This window comes from Parasteatoda tepidariorum, chromosome 7, assembly GCF_982258835.1.
Source record: "Parasteatoda tepidariorum strain Cologne lab strain chromosome 7, Ptep-v5.0, whole genome shotgun sequence".
NCBI lineage: Eukaryota > Metazoa > Arthropoda > Arachnida > Araneae > Theridiidae > Parasteatoda > Parasteatoda tepidariorum.
Genome location: NC_141761.1, coordinates 94,356,595 through 94,382,814, shown reverse-complemented (window position 1 = coordinate 94,382,814; position 26,220 = coordinate 94,356,595). Strand labels below are relative to the sequence as shown.

Below are 26,220 nucleotides of genomic sequence, written 5' to 3'. Positions count from 1 at the left end.
ATAATTTAATTCAGAAATGCACAGAAAATTTTTAGGCTGATTTTGTAGCAGTTTTAATTCAAATTGAGAGATCGATGAATATTACTCTTATATCAGAGTCCTATGTCAGTTTTAATAATGCATGGTATTTGCAAAAAAATAAATAAATGAATAAAATAAAAAGGAAATAAAAAAAACGTTAAAAAAAACATGCGAAATGTATTGTGAAGTCTCATAGAATCGAAACAATTTTGAGATTTGATGTTAGCAGAAAAATGGTATCGGGATGTGATGAAAAAAAAAATTTCATTCTTAGATCTCTCACGAAATTTTTGTTTAAAACAATCTCCTAATTTTGGAGGACTGTCGAATACATTAAAAAAAGTGTGCACAATAAAATGTAAGAAACAGCTTGCAACATAAATAAGGCAGAATTAAATGTGTGTTTTTTTTTTAAAAAAACTGATAAATCAAAAAAAAAATTTTTTTTTTTTAAATATTTAAATTATATTTTAGTTATTTCTCAACTTTAAATGAATAAAAAAAAGTTTTGAAACTAATTGAGTTTCAGAAGTATTTATCGATTTCCGTTTATGATTCAATATATTCGATCAATGATTCAATTCATTCATACGTCATTCTGAAATTAAAATCCGCTTGCATATCCTTTCGCTCAAAACGGTTTTTTTTTAACTTTTTTTTATTTGCTTTACTTTGTTTTCTGCAGTTTGAAAATAATCCAAGATTCGTCAAAAGGCAAACGGTAAAATCAAAGTTGAAGGGGGAAAAAATTAAAGCGTGTACTAGAAAAAAATTTAAAAAAGAAAAAAAAAGAGTTTTGTAGTTTAGCTATCGATAAGATCCATATTTTTATGTTAATATCGAATATTGAAAAAAAGGTATATATTCGACTATTTTCTGACACAGAGTTTCCTTCTTTTTTTTAAATAAATAAACAAATCGAATATTATTTTAGCGATTAAAAAAATTGATAGGTTTATTGGCACATTTTGAATTTGATAAAAAAATAATAACAAAAACAAATTTATAATAGAATAATTTAGACTTTCAATGCATAATCTGCATCTAAAAAATACTTCACTACAAGAAATTTTTATTGCACCTATTTGTTCAACAATTCTGAAGTTTATCAACGCTCTAAGTTGATAAATGTTTATTTTTATGAATTCGCATAAAAATAAATTAATAAATTATCACAATAAGGTAAGGGGGAAATTTTTTTTTTTTAAAAAATGCCTCTTATTTATTTGAAATGCTTAAAAAAATGAAAGCAAAGTGTAAAAGAAATAATATAAAAAGTATTCAATTCAGCACATTGAAGTTTTTGGAGAAAATATAAATAGTACCAATTCCTTTTTTTTAAATAAAGGACACTACTTTTTATTTATTAAACAATCCTTATTACATATAAAGATGTTATTAAAATTAAATTTAGTCACATAAGAAACGCGTTAATTATGAAATACTCAAATTATTGTTCTTAAACTAAGATTCAAGCTACCCAATAATTTATGAAATAATTTTTTTTCCTAAGAATAAAATCTCTAATTTGATTCAGATAATGAAAACGCGTTGAAAGAAACAAACATATTAAAGTTAAATTTAAAAACATTGCTTGTTACAACTGGGTAACCAACGATACTCCTAAATAACTCGCAGGAATCTTTCTCGAAGCATTCTTAGTTTCACACAAAAACTCGTGAGAATTACCTACTAATCGACTACATATTATTATTTTGTTACTACTCTTTTTCATTAAAGATCAAAAGAAAAAAAATGCAAAACTGAATAGATTAATTAGAATTAAAAATTAATTAAGGAAAATTTTGTCCCCTTCTTTTGCCTATTAATCTAGCTTTTGTATAAATGCTTATATTTTAACTTCATATAATTTTAATTACATACCTAAAGAAATTAGTATTTAATGTTTTTTTAAACATTTACGATATTTTTGTTTCATAAAGCAGGTTTTCATAATAAAATACAGAAATTGAAATAAATGTCGATTTTATCAATTGTTTGTAAGAGAGTTATACATGTATTTTATTACTATCGAAATATAGTGGAAAACAAAGCATATACGTTTTAAAGCATTTTGCATGTCGGTCTAAAAGTTTCTAAACTTTCCTCATTTTCTTTTAGATTATAATTTAAAATTATAACAATTTGTTATTCTGTAATTATGCCCTTCTATTACTTCAAATTTTCCTCCTCTGATAATTATTAATTTAAACTGATTACACTATTATTTATATGTATCATAAACGTTGATTAGAATTGTTACTAATCAGGATAAATATGAGCAACATCGTTTTAAACAAGTAAACTGACTAACGGTTCATAATTTACTTTTTTTTTTGTAGTGTATTAAAAATGTTAAAGCCTTAGTTTGTCTCGTTTAAACGAAAGTTGAAAATGAAAGAAAGAAACAACGGTACTGTTATTGATAAAGCTTATATTAAATAGCTTAAAAGTAATGAATAATTAAACGAAATTTTTCTTAAATACTTTTCGCAACTATGTGACTTATAAAATATTCTAAGAGAAAAATAGATGAATAAAAAAAAAGGTTAAAAAGCAGGAAAAAAGTGATTCCTCAAAATTGTTGAACAAATAAACGAAGTGAATATTAATAGAAAACTAAAATGAGAAAATTTTTGACTACAGAAATCAAGTAAATATTACTCCTAAAAATTCCAAACATATTGGTTATTTTGAATTCAACTTCAGTAATTAAGTTGACCTAATCATTTAATAAATAATAATTCCACATATTAACTTAATAAAAAAAACTTTTTTTAAACAAAAATTTAAATAAAAATAGGAATTTAAAAAAAAAAAAAGAAAACCAGTAAAATTAATTTTTTAAATTTTCTATGACACCCGCAGCCAACTTAAAGAAAATCCACACATCTTCAAAGAAAAAAGTTTGTTTTTATAAACAAATATTTTTATTTATTTAACTATTTGCGTAGCATTTTTTATTCGTATTGTACTAAGATTTCTCACTTTGAAACGTTTTTTATTCATCAAAACATTTTTTTTTAATAATTAGTACTTTTTCTTATAACTATATACTTAAAGATCCATTTTTCTGAAATTGCAATTAAAACCTTCAATTTTTTGAAATGTTTTAAACACATTAAAAACGTCTTTAAATATTTACAATAAATGCTTCAAAGTGAAAAAAACTTTAACTATGGTAAGTTACCATCTATTTATTAGAAAACTAAGGATAATCATAACAATATACAAATAGAAAAATAAAAATCCCGTTTTATTTTTTTTGTTCCGTTAACAAAATGTAGCGAATGCTTTACTGACGAATGAATATATTTTTATTTCACTCCTTTTCTTTACTCTTAGTCCCCTAGAAGTCAAGCGCGGAAAACTAGTAAATATTTTTTACTACAGCGCAGTCCGAAATTTTCGATATATTGTTGTAAACGTTGCAAATAATGAAAGTTATATTGGTAGATTGGTGCAAAAAAAGAAAAAAAAGAATGTTAAAATTTACTTCGAACTTAACACAACCGAGAATAAGATTGATGTCGATTGTTTAAGACTACTAATGAGAAAACGATTTCGAAAAAGGCACCATTTATCGTTTGCTCAAAACATACTTCCATGCGTTGTTAATAAATAATGCTCGCCATTTTTTTAAATTTTGTTTTTTAATTCTCACTACAGTATAAATAAATGTAATAAAAAACCAGAAAAATAATCATTTAAGTTCAAAGAGAATACGATAAAACTATTACATTTTGTCCTTATGCAAATTAGAAATTCTTTCATTGATATTGTTTAATGAATCGTACTAGTATTTGTATCGTATTTTGTTTCTTAAAAACTTTGTATTTGTTAAAAAATTGATAATAAAATTTGTGTGAGAATGAATTCAAAAATATGCAATTGGGTATAATATGAAAAAAACACAACTACTTCGATTTAGTAGGAACAACATATGACTCAATGCTAAACGAATGGAATTTAGTTGTTGTTTATTTAGTTATTGTTATTAGTAGTTGTTGTTATTTGTTTTAGTTGTTGTTGTTTATTTAGTTGTATTTAGTTTCAATAGCTTTTCTTTATAATGCAATAAAATCTGGCGAGCAGCTATTTAAACGATCGAACACTTCGTTTGTTTATTTGTGGCTTGAAGTTAGGCTCGCAGAAAATGCCGTTCATGGGTTAAATTTAGTAGGAACAACACAACCTGTGACGTAGGCTATATTATACCCAATTCTTCAAATCGTTAGCTGAAAATAATTCCCCCCCCCCTTTCATATAAGTAGTGTTGGTTTCCAGAAAAGAAATGATAAAACACTTTTGCATGAATAGATTTGCAAGTTTTTTATTTTTAATACTTTCTTTAGAACATGTGACTTTAATTTTTGCATTATAAATCCTCTCTTAATTTTACATTAGTAACAATTTCATTGAATTTGAACTCCTTTTTTAAAACATAGCACATTCAATTTTTTTTACTGTAAAGCAAATATGAGATAATAAAAAGACTTTCACGAACTAGGGCAATTGTTATTAAAGCAGATAAAATTGGCTTGTACCAAATGGTTTAAACTCGAGTGAAGATTGAAAACTGAGATTTTATAGTTTGGTATGAAACGAATTATTTCACCGGCGAAATTAAAGCTAATAAATTTAATAATTAGCTAGTAATTTTCAGTAAATCTATGAAAATTAAGACTTTTATGAAATAGTAATTACAGAATTTTTTGTTTTAACAAATTGATGCACTTCATATCACGGAGTAAAAAATAAATATTTTGGAATTATGAAGAAAAATATCGATATGTAATTTAATCAACTAGTATCGTTTGCATGGATGCTTTAAAGTTCTTTTTTAAAAATTTGCTTAAAAAAAGAAGACTATTATTTAATAACTCCAAACAAATATTTTTGCATAAATATTTCAGTGCCTTCTCATTTTTTGATATTAATTGCTTATAGTTATATATGCTTATATTTAGAAGTTAAAATGATTTTCCTTTGTAAATATTCAAAGTAAGTATAATTTATTTCCACTATGCTCTTTACGCCTTTCAATAACTTAATAAACAACTTCATTTTCTGCAATGTAAAATATCTGATTGTTTTATAAAACGTAAGTGTTACTGTTAAATTTCAATATTCGTGAAAGTGCTATTAAAAGTATAAAGATGAGCAACTACAGAGAACGAAATAAATTAATATTATCAGCTTCTTGTGTGAGAACCTTTTCCTAAAATTTTTTTTCTTAATGCATTCAGTCTTCGAGTTCAAACTTCTTAACCTTTTGATACGGTTAAGTTAAGAGTGCCCCTTATAGTTATAATTTAAAAATTATAATATGTCTAAAAGAAATGTCTCGTTTTTAGTGTTATTCAAATAAATCAATTAAGTGAGATGTATACGGCGTAAATTTTGAGTTAACAACTCCAGTATGTATTTAATGTAAAATACTATTTCAAAACTTTAAAACTAAGTTAAGAGGAGAAAAAAAATAATATATATATATATATATATATATGTATATATATATATATATATATATATATATATATATATATATATATATATATATATATATATATATATATATATATATATATATATATATATATATATATATATATATATATATATATATATATATATATATATATATATATATATATATATATATATATATATATATATATATATATATATATATATATGTATGTAAAATTCCAAATTATCAAAATATTAAAGCTCCCAATCTGCAGAATATTGTAGAATGTATAGGTTCTTCATTTAATATCAGGTCAATATATTTGTTTAACACGTCCTTTTTAGACATTCTCTCTTAATGCTTTACTAAAACCACGATAATAATATCCTTGAAGAGTTTGAACAATAAGGATGAAATACTTTAAAAAAATTCTTTTGTATTTAAAAAGCTATGAATTGAACATCGACTATAAGTTATTGAAAAAAATAAATTTTTTCAATTATTAATTATTTTTATAAATAATGTGTTATTCGTAATTGTGTATATCAAACATTATTGTTGCAGAAGGAATAAAAGTTAACCCAGCTAATGTATTCCTACTGTAAAAAATAGTTGCCGAAAAAAAAATTCATTAATTTTCTAGCAAAAGCTTTTTTTAAAAAAATACTAATTATTATTTTCATTCGTAGATGTTTATTGTATAAAATATTTTTACAGGAATAGTTAAATAGAATCTAACTTATATATTCATATAAAAAATGTTAAATCGAACATCGATTATTTGTTATAAAAAAAAACTGTATATTTTTCCAACTTTTAATTATTTTTATATATAATTCTTATTCGTAATTGCGGGTATCACTCATTATTGTTACCGAAGTCATGAAAGCGAACTCAGCAAACATATTTCCATAATAAGAAATAATTGTTGAAAAAAAATGTGTAATTTTCCAGTGAATGTTTTCTTAAAGAAATATATATATTAGTGGTTGTATGTTAATCAAAATGTTTTTACGAGAATAATTAAAATGAATATAACTAACATACAAAAAAAAGAATAGTAAATTGAACCTCGAGCATTTATTTGTTAGAACTGTTTTTTTTTCTTTTTCCTTTGTTTTTTTTTTCAGTATGAGTATTTTTTTATTTTTATAATTAATTTTTATTCATCATTGCGTATTTCACATATTATTGCTACGGAAATAATAAAAGATGACCCATTTAATATATCCCCACTATAAGAACTGATCATTTACGAAACTAAACAAATACAAATACTACATAACTATACCAAATTAGTATTTTTTTTTTTTTTTTTTTTTTTTTTTAATTTCAAAATATGCTGAGAAACAATTTAAGTATTATGTAATTATTGCAATGTCTTATTTATGTGGCTGCGGGTGAGTAACAGGGGAAAAATAGTGCTGAATCGACAACAAAAGGAAAAAAAAAACTAAAAAGAAAAAAATCAAATTTAAATAATGAATAAAGAAGATGTTGGGGGTGAAGAAAAGAAAGAAGAGAGAGAAAAAAAGAAGAGAGAGGGAAGAAAGAAAAAAAGTTGGATTTGAAAAGAGGCGTGTTTCCCCCTTACCTTCTTTATGGTCATGATCTCTCTCTAGTTTAGCTCTTGTAGCATCTGCGAGAAGATGATGCACACGATGTGGAGGAGGATATACACCGACGGCGGCCACGGTTGCGGCCACTCCATCGCGCAGCAACCTTTCCGATTCCATCTCGGACAAACTTTCCGGCCGAATCGTGGCCGTGTTCCGCGGCTGACGCTCATTTTGAACAGCTGAATGAGAAAAAAATTGTAAATAATCATTTATTCTGTGCTATAAATATATAAAATTAACTCTTTATGCTCCGGTGATGTTTAAAAAAAGGAAATTAACGGATGTGATAAACAAAGATTATAAAAGGGTGGAGATCCGAAAATAATGTTTTTGTAACTATCTGAGAAACTTAAGAGAATGCTAATTTTTTTTAACGCTTGTTTCATTGCATTTTAAAAATTATTGTTGTATACCAATGTGTAATGTGCGTGCTGGTAAATTTTGCATGCGAAATTTCTATAAAAATATGGTAAACATTACATTATTTTTTGCAATAATCATGTGACACAGATGGGACACAAGAGTCCTTTTATATATATATATATTTTTCTGACTCTTTAATTGCAAGAAAATATATATTTCAGAATTTTTTTCGATTATGAAAATAGTCTAATAGCTACTAAAAAATCTTAACTCATCAAAGTTATATTTTTATTAAAATATACAATCCAAAAAAGTAGTTTGAACAACAAAAAAATTTTCATTCATTTTTAAAAATTTATCGATAATTGATCTTAAAAATTAAAGAAATTCCAATGATTACTAAATGGTTTTCTTCGATCTAAATAAGTGAAAATTTCGGAAATGAACCCTGTTTGAAAGATTTTACCTTTAACTTAGAGAAAGAAGCCGGTGTCCCATACTGTATTTCACAACCAAAAATTACTGAAATGGTAAATACGCTATTTTTCACTTATTTTATTGTAGGTTGATACAAAATAATAAAAAAAGTATGTAAAATTCTGCTTCAAAGAGTTACGCAAACGTTTTGTAAGGGAAAAAAATTATTTTTATTCCTGATGAATTCGTGACAAAAAAGATAATAGAAGCCCCGATTTATTTAGATATATTTAAGAATGAAATCAATTATTTCAATAATTATTTTCGCATTAATACGGTGAACTTCTATTATTACGTAAAAAAAAGAAGGTGAGTAAATAATTTTACCTTTCACCGATAAATACTAATTTTAAAAAAAAGGAATTTTCGAAATTCAAGCATGCTGTTTTAGGCATGATCATGGATTTTAGAGAATCCTGTACTCTACCTTCCACATTCCGAAAATAAGTGTAAATTCTACAGAATAAAACCCTATTTCTTACAGAAGAAAATTGCTTAAAGATAAATATAGATTTTTTTTCCGTTTTTAAACGTTGCCAGCGCGTTAAAAAATATTCCCGTTTTTATTATATATATATATATATATATATATATATATATATATATATATATATATATATATATATATATATATATATATATATATATATATATATATATATATATATTTGACGGTTTAAAGCTGCACGGGTTAAAGCACTTTTTTCTGTTTTTCCTCCAAATCATAAATAGATTAAAACTGTCAGTCCGAACTCTACTTTTTGCCATGTAGTTTTGTTTAGCGTAAGTTAGTTTCATCTTTTTTCAAATCATTTTACGATTATTTTCTATACATGGATCGTACTTTTCAGCAATTCTTTCATGATTTTGAACATCGTAAAAATAAAATTGCGATTCGACTTTACTGTCAAATTGATACTTTTCCTGATTAATATCTATCTTTAGACATAATTGTTTTGTAAATTAATTTTCCTGAAATTTTTATAATGCTGAATCATTTTTGCCTAAACCGTTTATACATTTAAATATAGTTTGAATAAGTAAGATTTCTAAGAAAAAGAATAAGTAAGATTTCTAAGGTTTTCTAAGAAACCAATCGATAGAACTGCCGTTGCTCGGTAGACAAAGCACTAGCTTCCCAATGAGGTGACTCGGATTCGAATCCCGGCTTTGATAAGTCACACAAATTTTGCTCTTGGCTCGCACCGATCACAATGCTGATGCATAGTTATCTTATCGAATTCATTTGCTAAAATAACAGAGTTTTTTGTTATAATAACAGTACTTATCTGTAAAGGAAACAGGTGACCATTTTTAAATAACGCTATTTTTTCTGTGAAATAATCGGTTTTTTACTGGCTCACCAGCTGATAGTTTTTTTTCCTGTAAATGTAACGGATTTTTTTTGAAAAAAATGCATGGGCATGGTTTTTATATTTTAAAGCAAATATTAACTGAGTTGCAGTTATCTGAGAGTATTATTAAAATAAAAAACAAGATTGTTAGCTACCCATATTATGAAATAGATTTTCATGTCGTTTTATTTACTACTAACACAATTTAATTTAATTAACAATCAACTAAAAAAAGCAATATAGCTCAGTATCTACCTTTTTTTATTCCCTAGAGTTGCTTTTTGGAAATACAATTTAGACCGACTGTTCCAAATAGCTTTTTTAGTATTTATATATATATATATATATATATATATATATATATATATATATATATATATATATATATATATATATATATATATATATATATATATATATATATATATATATATATATATATATATATATATATATATATATATATATATATATATATATATATATATATATCAATACAGAATATATTCAAGATGGTTGAAAATCTCTATCACTGATTTATGTCTGATGTGTTATTTACTTTTTAATGGCAGTCATGCAACACTTTTTGTGCCTAAGAATTGCATGGATTGACAAAATCAATAATTTAAACAAAGCATCTTTCCTTTCTGAAGAAGTTGGATTATCGTTTGCATCAGCTGAAATTCAAGTATTTTATTATAAGATTGATTTTAATAGTAACTAAATTTACTTGTCCATATTTAAATTCGATCAAAATATCAATTCAGCATAGCGCCAATATTCAATTAGTCACCGTTACTTTTAGCATTCGTTTTAAGTCACACAATTTGTTTTAATATTAAAGAATTAAAAACTTCTACTGTATTTTTTAAATAATTTTTTATTCATGTATTTTATTATAATGCTAAAGACTGTTATAACCTATCATAATTGTGAACATAATTTCATAACCGGAAGTAAATAAATTCCCAGTGCTCAAAATAAAAATTAAACACCCTGAATAACTTTTGGTCCAATGATTAGATTTTTGCGATCTAGGGCTTATGGTTCTTGGGCCTAAACTTAAATATGATAATTATTTAGCGCAGATGATATTTTCAGTTACAATGACACAAAATTGTAATTTCACTGAATAAACACTCCTTTGTTTCAACCGATCCGGATTCTAGAACGAATAGGAGGAGGTCGGGGTAGGCGCTATCTTGAAAATATTCTCTATAGATTAAGCGGGATAGCGGTTTAAATTTGAAACTTTTAATGCTAATTTTACTTTCTACATATTTCGCCATATCTCGAGAACTTTTTCAGCTAATTGAAAATTTTTTCGAAAGTAATTATAAAATATGATAATGAAAAGATAATTATTGCAAAAAAAAAATTTAATAATTTTGAATAATTCTGGATTATTTTTGTCATTTCATTTAATAATAAAACCATTTTGAGTTAAATGGTAAAAGAAATTTTGCCCCCTTTTAACGAATGTGATTTTAACTGGCAAAATATTAAATTTGAGTGAAATCGGTCAAAAATTATTCAAAAAATCAAATTTTAAATATGAGTCTTTTTTTAAATATACCTATTTTCTTACATCATGTTATTCAATAAATTTCAAGTTCATTTCTTTTCCAAAAAGTTTTTTATTAGTATCCAAAATAAAAATAAATATAAGTAATTTGTTTTAAAATGACACAAAAATTTTAATATTCTGCATGAACTAAAAATATTTTAATCTATAGATAATAATAAACGCGGCTGTGTGTGTGTGTCTGTAATCACAATATATCACCCCAGAAGTCTCGCCCGGGCACAAAACTCGGCCCATAATTGTGTTTTGACATAATGAAGAAGTATTTTTTTTCTTTTTCAAAAATTTTGATTAGTTATTTAGTTATCAGTCATTTTGTAAGTCTATGCTTTTCGTCTGCTTTTTCGTCTTCAAAGAGCCATATTCAAAAAACTATTAAAAAATGCATATACTTTTCCCCACTCTTATAAATGTATGCTAATGCGAACCTCACAATTGAAATATTAATTTTCGACAACTTAAACCAATAATATACGAAGGAATTAATAATTTAATTATAAAGTTCGCATTAGTTTACATTTATTAAAGTGGAGAAAAGTTTAACTTTTGTATTAAAAATGTGGCAACATATTCGATACGTAAATAGAACGCTTCGCTTTGATATATTTGTCGCTGTTCATAATTGTTATAATAAGTTTTTCTTCTTCTTTCCACGCTCTATTTTTTTTTTCTTAAGTGAAGACGATAATTTTTATCGCGATATTGTAGTACTTTGTACAACTAAAAATTCTTTTCACAACACTTTAAAAATATTTACTTTATTTTCTTTATACATACAGAGAACAGTCGGCAAAGAATTCGATTAGGTTGAAAAACATTTCGCTAAAAAGGAACGAATTCCAAAAGAAAAAATAAACAACTTAAAGAATAAAAATGCTGATGCCAGCCAATTTTTTGAAAGTTAACTTAGAAATAACAAACCAAACGATGTTAAATAACAAACCAAACGATGTTAACAAAATGACGTAGAAAGCGCAACTAGATCAAAATTATACAAGCACAACTAGATCAAATTATAATACCTGAGTGCTTGACGTAACAGATATAGAAATAGAATTTGATACTATAAAAAATTATATAGAAATAGAAATTGATACCATAAAAAATTTATTCGTTTTCGTGTTCTTTTCATGTATTTAGCATTTTAGTTTTTTTTTTTCTTAAGCGTTGTAGCTATATAATTTCAAACATCCTCAAGAGCTATAACACATCTGCAGCAGAACTGGATATGAAGACAAAATTGCTGGACAGGAACACTTTAATTGTCCACTAATTTTCAGATTTCCTGCTATGTTTTAAAAAACTTTATTTGTGAAAATCTTCAGTTTGGCGGACAGCTGGCCGCCTTAGGTGGCTAGTTATAGAATAAATAACAATTTATCACATAAATTTAATATTAAATAGGTTATTTAAGAAAAACATTATTGATAAAAAATATCTAAACACGAAAACATGTACGTAATTAGAAATCTTAATATTGCTATCTTAATTTTAACATATTTATATTGCATATCTTAACATATTGTAAATCTTAATTTTAACATTTTAAAATTTATTTTGCTCATATACATTCAAACCTATTTCTTACAAAAGCTCTTTGTAGTTTTTCCACTTGATGAACTCACAAAGAGTTAGTTTTTAATATATTTCTGAATTCCGTTCAATTTTAGTACTTTTAACGTAGAAAGCTTTTTCGAAAGCATTTCTTTCGGTCAACTTATAAATGGTTTAGAATTGCATGCAATAACATTTACAAATCTGACTTATAATAACGGTCAAAATACAAGTTAGATATGCAGGTGATATGCACTACAAAAATCCATTTTATTATATAGTATAAATTCAGTTTTAATTATCGAAGTCAACTTACAAGTCAGTAGTTAACTTTACTGGTTTTTAAAGAAACTGTAAAATATTTAAAATATTTTATTCAATTTTAAGCACATTTACCTTAGCAATAAATGATCAGAGCTTCCGTCCTGTAAGTTCAAGTCATCGTGAAATAAAAATTAGTTAAGCAATTCATTTTTGTTTAAAAATATCACATTTAAAAACATCACAGCGCCTTTATTTATTATTTTAAAGATAACTTTGAGATAATTAAATGTCGCGATGGTCAAAATCGAATTCAGCCTATTGTTAAGAGATAAATTTTTCTAGCTCTTAAAATCTATATGCATATTTTTGGTGACAAAGGGAGTCCCGATTTTTTTTTTCCTCATCGGCAATAAAGAATTAAAATATCAAGTCTGTGAGCTGCCATAAGCATGAAAGCGCAAACGTACATGTTTAAAAATTTCGGAAGGAAAATTCTTTTCTCGCGTACAACGAAAAGTTGAAACAAGCTGAGCCATAAGTAGGGGAGAATTGAAAGTTTAAAAGCGAACAGTTCATATCAACAAAGTGTTCTGTATTATATTTTAATTATAGTAGATTCAATAATAATAATTTTATTCATTATTATTATTTTTCACTGAAAAGTGAGTATTAGTCGTGGTGTCACTTTTTTTAAGAAAAATTTAAAAAAAAAAAAAGCTTGCTCGAAGAGTAGATGAAAACGTTGTAGAACGTTCATGAAAGATGTGACATTGAAAAATGCGCAGACGTGCCCATTATAAATGATTTAATAGTTAAGGTTGAAGAACGTGGCGTGATATCGTTTCCATGACCGAAATATGCCGTTTTCATGCTACTCATTTATGGGCAAAACCAAAAATTTTTTTCAGGAAAGTATACTAAATGTTGCCTTGACGGAAGTTTTTCAATTGCATGCCATTTATTTAAACTCAAACTTTTTCATTATAAAAAATATCATTGACTAAAAATTTTAAGTTTCTAAGGAGGAGCTAGTTTTAAAGATTTTAAAAATTATTTAAATTTTTAAGATTTTACGCTAGCACATTTCAAACGGCTTTAACTTACAAGCGAGCGAAGCAAGCATAGTTTTCTAAGAAAATCATGTAAAAGTGCATTGGAACTTGCGTTTTCGGAGGTTGGGGAGCGTCAGCGCATAGAGAATGGAACTCACTGATATTTCGAAAAATTCTCCAACTTTAAATCGGAGAAGTTGGAAGATCTGGCCTATTATTTATCACATAGTTTCATACCAAATAGTAAAAATGCACTTCTATAAGTTATCCAAATATTTTATTTTACATTATTTACCTAAATGATATAAATTTTTCTTTAATATTTTTGTTGCTGCTCTACTTAGTCGCAATGTGTCACACTTCACCATACCCCCTCGTCACATCATGCAAACATTATATTACAAATGCAAACATTTCAGAAACAAAGCATACGTTATAGATCATATATTTCAAATATTATTTTTTAACTTTAGTTACGTTTTTTAATAAATTTTGCAAGCATAACAATAATAATGATGACTGATTTTGAAAAAGAAGATAGAAAATTCCTAATACAAAAATATTTCATTTTCTAATTTTGAGTTTTCTTATTTTAACCAAAATTTGGTATGTCACGCTTCTGGTTTTTCCTTCCCTACTCTCGTCCCGCAGTGAACTAATCGTAAAGACACGGTTCCCAGTAGAACACTGAAGTCAAGCATCACTGTCTGCGGTCAATAAGCGGGTGGGTGACCACTTTTATCAGCGTGCGTAAGGACCAAAAGTGCACGGTATCGGTCCTCGTTAAACTGTTCTACCGTGAAGTGCTTGACATTGCTCGTAGGTCGTAGGGCTACCAAAGCGGAGGAGCCATCCCCTCTTTAGAGGATCAAAATTGTGATGGTATGTCTTTAGATCATCCTCGGGAATGTTTCCTAGACTGTCGCCAATAGCTCATTGTGCTGCTCTAATGCGACGTATATAAAATACTTACCTACCCTACCCTTCAAATATGGCATTATTTATGGTCGAATCCCTTATCTGGTGTTGACTATGAGACTCAGATGCAAAGCCTATTCTCTGTTTTTTTTTTTAAATGAAATGAAAAAATTTTGATTAAAAGAATAACCCGAAATATAGTTGCTTTTCTATCAATATTAAGGATAATTTATTTTATCAGTTTGTAATTACATTCCATTATTATATTACTTTTAAAAATTTTTTAGCAAAAATTTCAAACCCGTGCTTAGTAGAAAAATTTGTAGGAAAACTGCAGAATTATAATGTTTCTTAACACAAATTCTTTGCAGTGCATATTCTTAGTTTTTCATAAGATACTGTTTTAAAAGCGTTCAGTAGTTTTTTTTATCTCTATTACTCATATATGAGTTTCAACTCGATATTCGATACTTAATCAGTAAAATACACAATAGCATACATGAAACCATATATTTGCATAGAAAAATCGATTATAATTTTAGTTGTTAATTTAAAACTGAATTTTACCATCTTTATTCATTCCCATTTGTAAGCACTTTTTCAACCGACAAGCCTGACACTGATTTCGATGGGCTTTATCTACGACACAGTTTCCAGTTCCTGCTTGACACCTATTAATGCATAAAATAATTCATTTATATTAACTACAAAGTAATTTTTAAAAAAAATTAAAGTTTAATTAAAGCATAAAATCTGCAAGATAAGAACGAAGATTGCTAAAAGAAAATTTAATTTTGGTAGAAAGTGAAGAACAGCAAAATAATATGTGAGAATTCTGTACAAAATAGAACTAGACTGATCGTACTTATAAGATATTTATCCTCATAAAAAAACCTCTGAAATACAGTGCGCAAGAAAATAAACGAATCACTCTAAATAACTTTTAATCCAATGATCAGGTCTCCACGTTTTAGGACTCAATCTCACTGGTTCGAGGAGGGTTACCTCAAACATGCTAACTAATTAGTCCATATTTTAAGTTACGAGATCAGACACAAAAACGCATTTTCCTTGGATAAGCACACCTTTTTTTCGACGGATTTGGATTTATACCCCCGTCCCCTCCCAAAAAAAGGAGGTAACGTAATCTGGGAAATTATGTCCCAAAGTTTGATCAGATCGGTTCAAAGTTTTGATCCTTAATTGCTAATTTTACTTTTTTCTCGATAACTTTTTGAGCGAATTGAGAAATTTTCGCACGCAATTACAAAATTCGTTTATCCAAAGTTATTTTAATGCAAAATATAACTTTTAGTAAATATTTATTATTTTATTTTAAAGTAGTTGAAAACGTTTTGAATTCTAAAGTATAAAATTTTTATATCATTCTAAAAAATGTAATTTTAAATGCCAAAGTATATTGAGTAAATTTGAGCAAAATCGGTCTAGTAGTTCCTGAGAAATTGAATTTTAAAAATATGACTTTTTCAAAAGACACTAGAAACTGAAGATCCGATCATTCGATCAAAAGTTATTCAGAGTGGTCCGCTTTTTATTTTGCGCACTGCATACTACAATAAAATTTAGTTTAAAGTCTGAAGTTAAGAGGTTAGTTGATGATTAGTCATATTTGATTTGAATTGCATATAAAAAGAGGATAAAGAGTTGTTATGTGTAGCAGTGAGATTGCAGAAGAATGTGACTAACAAGTGCAACTAATTATAGAGAAGTGTTGTAAACAACTGGCTTAACTTATTGTTGAAATTTAAATTGGTTAAAAGCTTTTTTCTTTTTTTTTTTTTGCAAATAAAAAGCAAATTGAAAATTTCGTTTTAACTATTTAGTTTTGAGCACATTAGTTTAGAAATTTAGAAACTTCGCCATGCCGTAGTTATTTTAACAAATATTAAGCGGGCAAAAAACTTTTGGCAGCACTTCCTTTTCGATTAAAAGAAATAGTTCGTTCAACGAAAATAAAATAATGATTTTACAATTTATTTATCAATTAAAAAATTTCCTTTAACAGTTTTTTTTAAAAAGTGTATTAATTTATTTCCTTAACACATATTACTATTACAGTTTGTTTAGACTGAAAATTAGGATTAATTTCGTCTGTGATGTTTGGAGTTGTGTGTGTTCTTCTCAAATCCGAAAATAAAAAAAACGTATTTACTCAAAAAAATAATATTAAAAAAATACAATAACTGGCTTTATTTTATGATCAACAAATACAATTATCAACAAATGCAAAAACATTTATTTTACAGTTTTCTAAAGCGAATTATTTAAATACAATATAAATAATTATTTTGAAAATTTATTTAATTTTTTTTATTAATTTAATAATTGTTTTAAATATATTTTAAGAAAAATTAAATTTTGTATTATATTTGCTGCATAATATTTTATTTTATATTTAATACAATTTATAATAATAGAATCAATTAAATTTTATGCACAGTTAATGAAATTATAACAAGTTTACTATTTGAATTTCATCGCGATTTAGTTTTTATCGTGATTGCCAAATTCGATATAGTTGAAAAAACTATTTCTATCGCAACTGTAATATCATTACATAATCATACTGTTTCTATCACACATTATCATAGCAAAAGTGGGTATAATTAAAAATTCGTCTGAAATTTTCTTAGTTTTATTGTTCTTCATCGTAAAAACATGCTCGAACATTTTAACAACCATTAAAACGATACTGTTTTTTCTGTAAACAACTTCGAGAATTTTTTTACACATTTATCTGTACACTTGAAAGGAGGCTAAACGTACACAAAATGTCATGCTTTTCTTTTTCTTTTCAAAAAAATTCTTCACATTCTTAGTTTGAACTAATACATTACGATAAATTATTAGATTGTTTACATTGGTATTTAATTTTTTTAGTAGATTTTTGAAATAATCGTTTTACTTATATTTAAATGTAAATTAATTATTACACACTGGGAAGCTAGAATATCTAATTTTCCATTTTCCGATAATTTTTACAAAAGAAATAGCCCTACTCAAACATGATTTTAAAAATCGAACTTCATATATTCTATATTAATTCCCTGCCTGTCTTCCTTCTACGTGTTTTTTTATTTTATTATTTTTAATTTTTTGCTTGCCGCTAGAAAAATCAATAACAAGAGAGGTAAAAAAAAGCATGACAAAAGTATTGCGAACAAAAGTTTCACGACAAAAATCCGATAAATCGTGAAAATTATATCAAAAATGTAAAGAAAGCATCTTTGCGTGAAAGCTTACCTGTAAATCAACTTCCTTCGAACACTCCTCTTGAAAAAGCCACTGCAACCGTTGCAGGCAAGGATGCCGTAATGTTTCCCGCTGGAAGTATCCCCGCACACAACACACGTCAGACCGGGAGAGATTCTCTTGGAGGGGGTGTGACCGAGAACGTCGGGGGGACTGCCCCCTTGAAGGCGCGAGGGGTGCGGAGATAGGTGCGGGGGTGGGGGAGGATAGAAACCGTGCACAGACACGGTCGGACAGTGAGGATGCAAGATGGAGGATGTTGATGATGAACCGGCCAGATTTGGAGGAGAAGTGTCCCTAGGTACTTCAGGGGAATGCCCTCCTATGGTGCTACAAGGGGAGGAAGGATCTAAAAGAGTTAAAAAAAAGACCTTTGTTAACGTAGTAGTGAATTTGATAAATTATATATATACATATATATATATATATATATATATATATATATATATATATATATATATATATATATATATATATATATATATATATATATATATATATATATATATATATATATATATATATATATATATATATATATATATATATATATATATATATATATATATATATATATATATATATATGTGTGTGTGTGTGTGTGTGCGCGCGTGTGTGTGCGTGCGTGTGTGTGCGTGTGTGTGTGTGTGTAATGTTAAAACAATTATATATTAAATATAATCCATAAATAGAGCATTTATCTAATGCGCAATCGTTTAGATCCTATTCCACAAAGAAAGTAATAACATTGATCCAATTATCTCAGAAAATGTGATGCTGTATCTTTAGTAGATTGGGAAATTGATCAGTCCCACCTTACTAAGACCTATTAATATTTAAATTTATTGTCCATGTCCAAAAAGATATAAAACCCCTCTTTCCAAGGTCAAATGTGCTCTTCTCTATCTATTCATCAGCATGTAATGTTCTCATTCTGAGTGATTCAGTTATTTTACGGTTTAAAAAATTTATGATAAAAAATTTATGATATATGAGTTAAAAAATTATGAGTTAAAAAATTTATGATATGCTGTAATTGTCCATTGGACAATTACAGCATATCATAAATTTTTTTATTTTCATACCTAACTTATTGGAAATTCTCCCCTGAAACCGAAAATCTGATTGTTTTTTTCGGCAAATGTTAATTTATTTAGTTATTAAACATTTAAATTGCCCCAAAAGGCCTCCGTAAGTGATGCAATCAAAAACGATCCCTGATTGGTTATGACGTCAAATGTGCCGAAGGGAAACGTGCCGTCTCCATCCGCTAAGGCTATTTCAATGCTCTTTTAGTTTTGATATCACGTATACCGTATGAACATCCTTTGTAAATTATCAGTAAAAATTTCATGAATTAAATTTACGGTTCTGAGAGTGTGTGCAAAATGAAAGAAAGATTTTAAAACTTCAAACGTTGTTATTTATCTTTAAAATATCTGAAGAAATGATTATGTAGCTCTTTACAGCAAATCAACATTTCTTTTCGGCTGAAATCAGTAGTGTTAACGTTCATAGAAAATACTATTTTATTCCACTTACTTTTAAAATAAAATAATGCTTCATTACAACCTAATTACTTAATTAAAATAAGTCGCAGATTGGATAGAAATTTTATAGACTTTGCTATAGGATGGATGATTTTATAATTCGTTATTGTATTAAAACAAATCAGGATTTTCATAAATCTAGTCCATTGAAAAATATCAGTCCATCATCGTTACAATCTATGTGCTAATGATCAAAAATTCAAATAATATAATTTAATGTTGCTTCTTTAATTTATTTATTTATTACTAGAGTTGAAGGATTTTCTTTTTAAGTAAATATTTACTAACGCAGTTTATGTCATCTTTTTTTTTTTTGTTTCACTATGTATTGAATATTTAAATACACAGTAACTCTTATATTTATTATTCCTAGCTTAAATTGGAATTCCGTTACAGTTCGAAATTATTTTTATTTTTAAATTTATAAATTTTAATTCCTTTTTCTGCAATATAGTATTAATAAAGTATGGTTATTGTTAATTTCTCTCCTTATTTTTGCAAGCTATTTGTCAGTGCTTGCAATGAAGAATTCTAAAATAGTAAAATTAATACATTATACATTTTTAATTTAAAAAAATTTAATAAAATAGTTTTAAAAAAATCTCAGGTAATGCATACGGTATAGCCGAAAACGTATCAACACTTTCAAGAATCTAGTCCATTGAAATATATCTGACCATCATCATGACCATAATCTAGTTATACTTAAAATTTCACTTAATTTCTCATTTATCCATATCTAATTAACTTATTTATCCACAAAATTTCAGTGAATATCATTAAGCTGGAAGTTTTTGTTTCACTAAAGCTAGAGAACAAAAATAAAAAATTAACTTATACAACATGGAAAGAAATTCTAATGCACATTATTTATTAAATAATTAAAAAATAAACAGTAATGTTGATATTTTTTCTCAATATTTTTATTCTTTGAGTAAATAGGAACTTTGCTATGGCGAAAAATTATTTTTATATGCATTTATAAAATTTTATTCCTATTTCTGCAATAAAGAACTAAATAAATGCATATGCTTGATTTCAAATACTACTCTTATAACATAGATTAAGGAAATTAAAGTAAAGTTAATAAAATCTGCAGGAATATATATATATATATGAATTTAAAGTTTTGCTGGAATCACAAGAGGCTACTGCTATGAATACAATTACATGCTTTGAATTCACGCTAGAATAAATAGATAAAAATTATCAATAACTTAAGCTGTCCTACATTTTAAAATCTAAAACTATTTATTCTACATAAGAAATTGATCCAACATTTCTTTCACTTAAGATGAAAATAAATCTTCCAAATGAACTTGAAGTAGACTTTAAAATTAAGATTATAGTTAAAAAAATGAAAAAACGAAGTTATTTTGTATTTATAACGCATCATTTATAAGCAATACCATGCACTTTTTTTTATTGAACTAAAAAATCTTAAATATTCCGAGCTAGAAAATTTCGTCAAGTATTAACAATGTTTCAGTGGGTACCACTGAAATTTAACATTATAAAAATACGTTATATCAAATCCACATTTTTATTAAGCGATATTAAGGCGCAATTTTCTATACAGATAGCAAAAGACCATCTAAAATGGTTGAATTTAATTAGAAAATTTAAACGAAAGCAAGAACGTATTGGTTTTCACAGCACCGCTATTGTAAGTGAACGGCAGATGGACACGTGTGACGTCAGTTCGTGAATAATCACGTGACTCCCCGTTTCAGGCGAAAACGAAAGTAAGCGTTTTTTGATTGAAAATAACTAAATAAATAGCCTTCTTAGAAAAGTAATAAAATGTTTTCTGAGAGTTTTGAGGGATTCTGAATGCATTAAAATTAAAAAAAAAATTGACTGTAATTGTCCATTATTACTGTAAAAATTACGATATATCAGATTTTTTGTTTCAGTTAAAACGGGTTTTATGGTGAAAAAGTACCGACATCCTAAGAATAATGCTGCAAAATTGAATTTGAAATCTCAAAAACATTTTAAGATAAAACATTATATTATAGTTTAGAAAATATTCCAATAAAACATAAATGAATAAAATTATAAATTATAAAAATATACATAATATATTTTTATGACTAATTTGTCAATGATTAATTAAAAGAAACATTAAATAAAATTGAATTAATTATAATGTATTCAACGCCTTAACTGGCTTTATTTCGAGTAAAATATATGTACTTAAGGCGAGTCTAGATTTTTTTTCCTAGTGTGAAGCAAGCTTCTGTTTGTAAATTTTTACACAAATTTAACAGAAAAAAAACTTGACGCTGAAATTTTAAGGCAAATGAATAAATAGTGAAAATTTGTGCATAAATTAACTGATGCTATAAGATGATACTGATGTTATAATTTTTAAAAAATAAATATAATATTTTTTTAGATATTTAGAAAATATTGAGATATTTAGAAAATGATGCTAATAACTTTATTGATTTAAATACATGAAGATTAGGCATAAATGACCGAAGAAAGCGTAATATATAATATTAGTTTATTTACGGAATAAAAAATTCGCTTAATTTTAATTAAAGGGGAATTAGATGATGAAGATTGTAAAGATTAATTTCTTTTTAATTGAAGTGGTTGAGTTAAGAGCATGCTAAGGAGCATTTTTAATACATTGAAATTTACAAGCTTTAAAACATATTACGACTGACTGGTAGTAGGGAATATTATATTCGACCTAGTCTAAGCGTTTAAATTAATCATTATTATTACGGAACAACATATACACAGTTTGCGTCACTTAATATTAATCAAATTGTCTATAAGCTACAGTGTTTCGGGATACATATTTAACTGTTATTTTAAATTAGCCTATGATCTATTGTATTTTGAGATGTATATTTTGCTGTCAAACACTGTAAGCTACAGTGCTTCGTGAACATATTTAAGTTTTGTTTGAAATTAACCTATGAGCTATTGTATTTTGAGATGTATATTTAACTATCAAGCACTGCAGCTACATAAGCTACAATGTTTCGAGATACATATTAAGCTGTTATTTTAAATTAACCTATGAGCTATTGTATTTTGAGATGTATATTTAACTGTCAAACACTGTAACTTGTTTAAATCATCCGTTTTAGCTATAGTATTTTTAGATATATATTTAATTGTTATTTAAAATTAGCAAAACTTTTGTATACTTTCTACTAACACAATATCTAATAATATTTTAATTTTTCAAAAATAAATAAGAATGAAAAGGAATTTTTGAAATTGTAAAAGTAAATTTTTTTATTGGTTTCAAAAATTAAATTAAATTGCTATGATTAAAATTCTATTGTCTATCTGTTTTTATTTGTTTGGAATTTTAATTAACGAAAAATGTTCTATAATATTATTCATTATAGAACTGATGCCATTAAAGTTTTTGTTATTATTTTAAAAAAATAAATGCAATATTTGTTACATTTCGTTGACCGAGTTTCAAAAATTAAATTTAACGTTTAAAATTCAAATATCCTTGAGTTTTGGTTTAATTGAAATTCTGCTGAGATAAAATATTTCGTAATATATATTGTTTTTTTTAAATAACTGATATATATATATATATATATATATATATATATATATATATATATATATATATATATTGATAACTGAGTCGTAATTACATTTTGAATCGGGTCTTAAAAATCAATTAAATCACTGTGGTCAAAAGTCGTGTGTCTCTATGATTAGAACTTTTGTTTTTTTACTTGAAAATTTGATAAAAGTAAATAACAATAAAATATCATTCTTAAAACAACTAATACTACAACAATAACAGTCATTGCTGCCGCATATGTAAGGGAATTGTTTTGCTAAAACTATTTAAATACAATGTTTATTTACTTTTCCAACATTCAAGGTACGAAATTTCGATAAGAACATTAAAAAACAATAGAAATAATAATAATAATAATAAAAAATAGAATCTATTCAAAATTTTGTTCTAAGTGACATAACCTTTTATTATTGATCGTCTGTAATTTAATAAGTTTAAATATTTTTGCTAAAAACAAATTAGATTAACTTTTAAACTAATTGGAGCAATCTAAAAACATTTTCGTACAAAAAGTTAATCAGAAAAAAGTATATAATACAATGTGCTAAAAAAGACTCTACTTTAAACTTGTATTTTTTATTTTTTTTAATTATACTTTATTTTTTTCTTTACTTTATTTTTATTTTATTTTTTTATTTTCAGCGCGAAAAATAATTCTGAAATATAAAGTCAAACTTAAATAAATATCATTCGATTTTAATTTAATGAGCAAACTTTCTAAAAAATATTTAATTTAATTGTGAGTTTGATTTTTGTCATGAAAAAAGAAAACCTTTCTTTGCATTTAATTTTTTTCAAATGCATTAACGAACACGAGAGTTTATTGAAAAATAAAGTCAATAAACAATGCTACGTTGTGATTATTAAGCATTTATTTGTTTGAAACTTTTCAACAAAAAAAAGTTGCAAGTTTTTCGTTATTTGAAGAAAAATAACTAATTAATTTTTACTGTTACAAGTCACATAAAAAGGGTTTAAAGCTCAAAAAAATGAAAAGGTTTGATGAATATCATTTAATCTTGTTTTGTCATATATATATATATGACAAAACGATAGAGGTGATATATATATATATTCACCTCTTCAGCACTAAGCGAAGGAGAGTATTCTAAAAGTTACTAAAATGAATTTGTGAAAAGTTTTTTAATTAAACTAATTTTTAAGACTTATCCTGTTATTTAACAGTCACACCTCGTATAGATAACAGACAAATATTTCTTTAAGCAAAGAATTATGTGCTTTGATAGTGCAATCATCAGAAAACATTTTAAAAAAAAGATGTTTTTCTATAAAATGTTAAAAACTGTAAAATAAGTAAAAACACATAGTATTTTATTTTTGATTCTGCGACATTGAAATTGAAACTAGCTAATGTTTTGTGAACATTGAAAGTTAATAATGAAAAAGTTCTTTCTTAATTTTCGAAAAAAGGCTTCCGTAATAACTCCAACAATTTTTAACCGGTTTGTCTTTAATATTTAAAAGCCCAAATAGCATTAGTATAGTTTCATTAACTCGTAAGATCATTTTATTTATTTATTTTTGTTCATCAGAGTGCATATTGAATAAAAGAGTAAAAAAAAAAAGATGCCGAAAGGTCGGAGTTTAATTTACAAAAAATATAAATGCAAAAAAAATTCCAAAACTCCTGCGTTGTGTAACGTAAATAATATTAGTAAAATTAATTAATTCGATACACGTTGAGAAATTCCCAAGTGAGATTGGAATTGTAGGAGCAGAAAAATTTGTTGAGGAAAAGCCCTTTAATGTTTGTTAAACTATTTAAATACATACACTCATTAATCTGAAAGTCCTGAGTTTTTATTACTTATTAGTCTCAATTTAAACTTCAAAAATAATTTTTTTATCATCAAATTTTGCAAAAATTAAAAAAAAAAGAGTGATTTTTTTGAAAAATCTACTGCACTTTTCTCTCTTAATACCTCCAAACACTAACCATTAACAAACTTCAATTTTTTCGAGTAATTTGTTGATTACTGATAAATTTCAACTCAGTTTACGTTTTAATTTTGAATATATAATACTTATAGGTTTTCGAACTGCTGATAACTAAATCTAAATTAATATAATACAAAGGGAGAGAATAATTTACAGTGCTTTACTGCCTGAGAAGGGTAAAACTGCACTGTAAAAAATTTTGTATCAAATTATGGTATGCACTTAGGGTTCCAGTACTTTTCACCATTAAACCCATTTTTATCGGATACGAAACCGGAGTTTTACGGAACAAAGAATCTGATATGTCGTAATTTTTCACATTACCAATTACCGTATAATTACTACATTACCAATTACCGTAGAATTACTACATTACCAATTACGTAGAATTACCGTAAAATCACTTTAATTATAGAAACATTACTGTAAAAAGTACTGTATAATATTTTACGGAAAAATGGATTTTACGGATGATGCACCCAAAAGTGACAGTACCTTTATAAGGTAATTTTATCTGGAATTTTTTGCAGTGTAATGTGGCTGTAAATATCGTCGCAAAGTGCCTTCATTCAAACCACGATGAGCTGAAAATTATAATTAAAGGACGAAAGTAACTTGATGAAAATTAATTCGAGAAAATGTAAGCAAATTTAAAGTTTATTTTCAACGCTCCGTTGTCTTTTAATTCTATGCTATTGTTTTTAAAATACTAATTATTTTCTCATTTCAATCTAATTATATTGCGTAGAATTAGAATTCAAAGTCAGAGAGAGTTTAATTTCTTTTATTTAGCTATAAATATGAATTTTTCACTCGCATTTAATGAGCCAGTTACTAAAATGCTTTAAAAACCTTTTCAGATTCAGTCTACAGATTATAGAAACAAATATATCAACGTTAGCCTATATAAACGGTAAGTATTTTTAACACAATTTATCACTTGGTTAGAGTATATGAAAATCTTTTATTTTGTAATAAATTGAAATTTATTATAGTTTTTTTTTCAATACTTTTAAAGATAGGTTATTTGTCTGTAGATGGCACCACTATGGTAAAGTTTAAATTCAATCATAATAATGATATTTTCTTTAGAAATTTTGAATTAGTCTTTTAAAAAGGGATTTTTGGGGTGAAATCTATGTAACTAAATTTATTAATATTTATTGAGGATGGTATTATAACT

At 26.0% G+C, this 26,220-nt stretch overlaps 1 protein-coding gene across 2 annotated transcripts in view; it reads right to left on the bottom strand.

Moving 5' to 3' along the window:
* The window catches only part of LOC107443149 (photoreceptor-specific nuclear receptor), a 61,001-nt gene that overhangs the window by 13,788 nt on the left and 20,993 nt on the right, over positions 1-26,220 (bottom strand). Inside the window, exons 2-4 of one of the 2 annotated variants that reach the window (XM_016056922.4) lie at positions 17,946-18,303; positions 15,249-15,352; positions 7,089-7,292 (exon numbers count right to left, since the gene is read on the bottom strand). In XM_016056922.4, coding sequence (XP_015912408.1) covers positions 7,089-7,292; positions 15,249-15,352; positions 17,946-18,303 — 666 coding nt within the window. The remainder of the gene's footprint in view (positions 1-7,088; positions 7,293-15,248; positions 15,353-17,945; positions 18,304-26,220) is intronic. The other variant, XM_016056932.4, reaches the window with a different exon arrangement.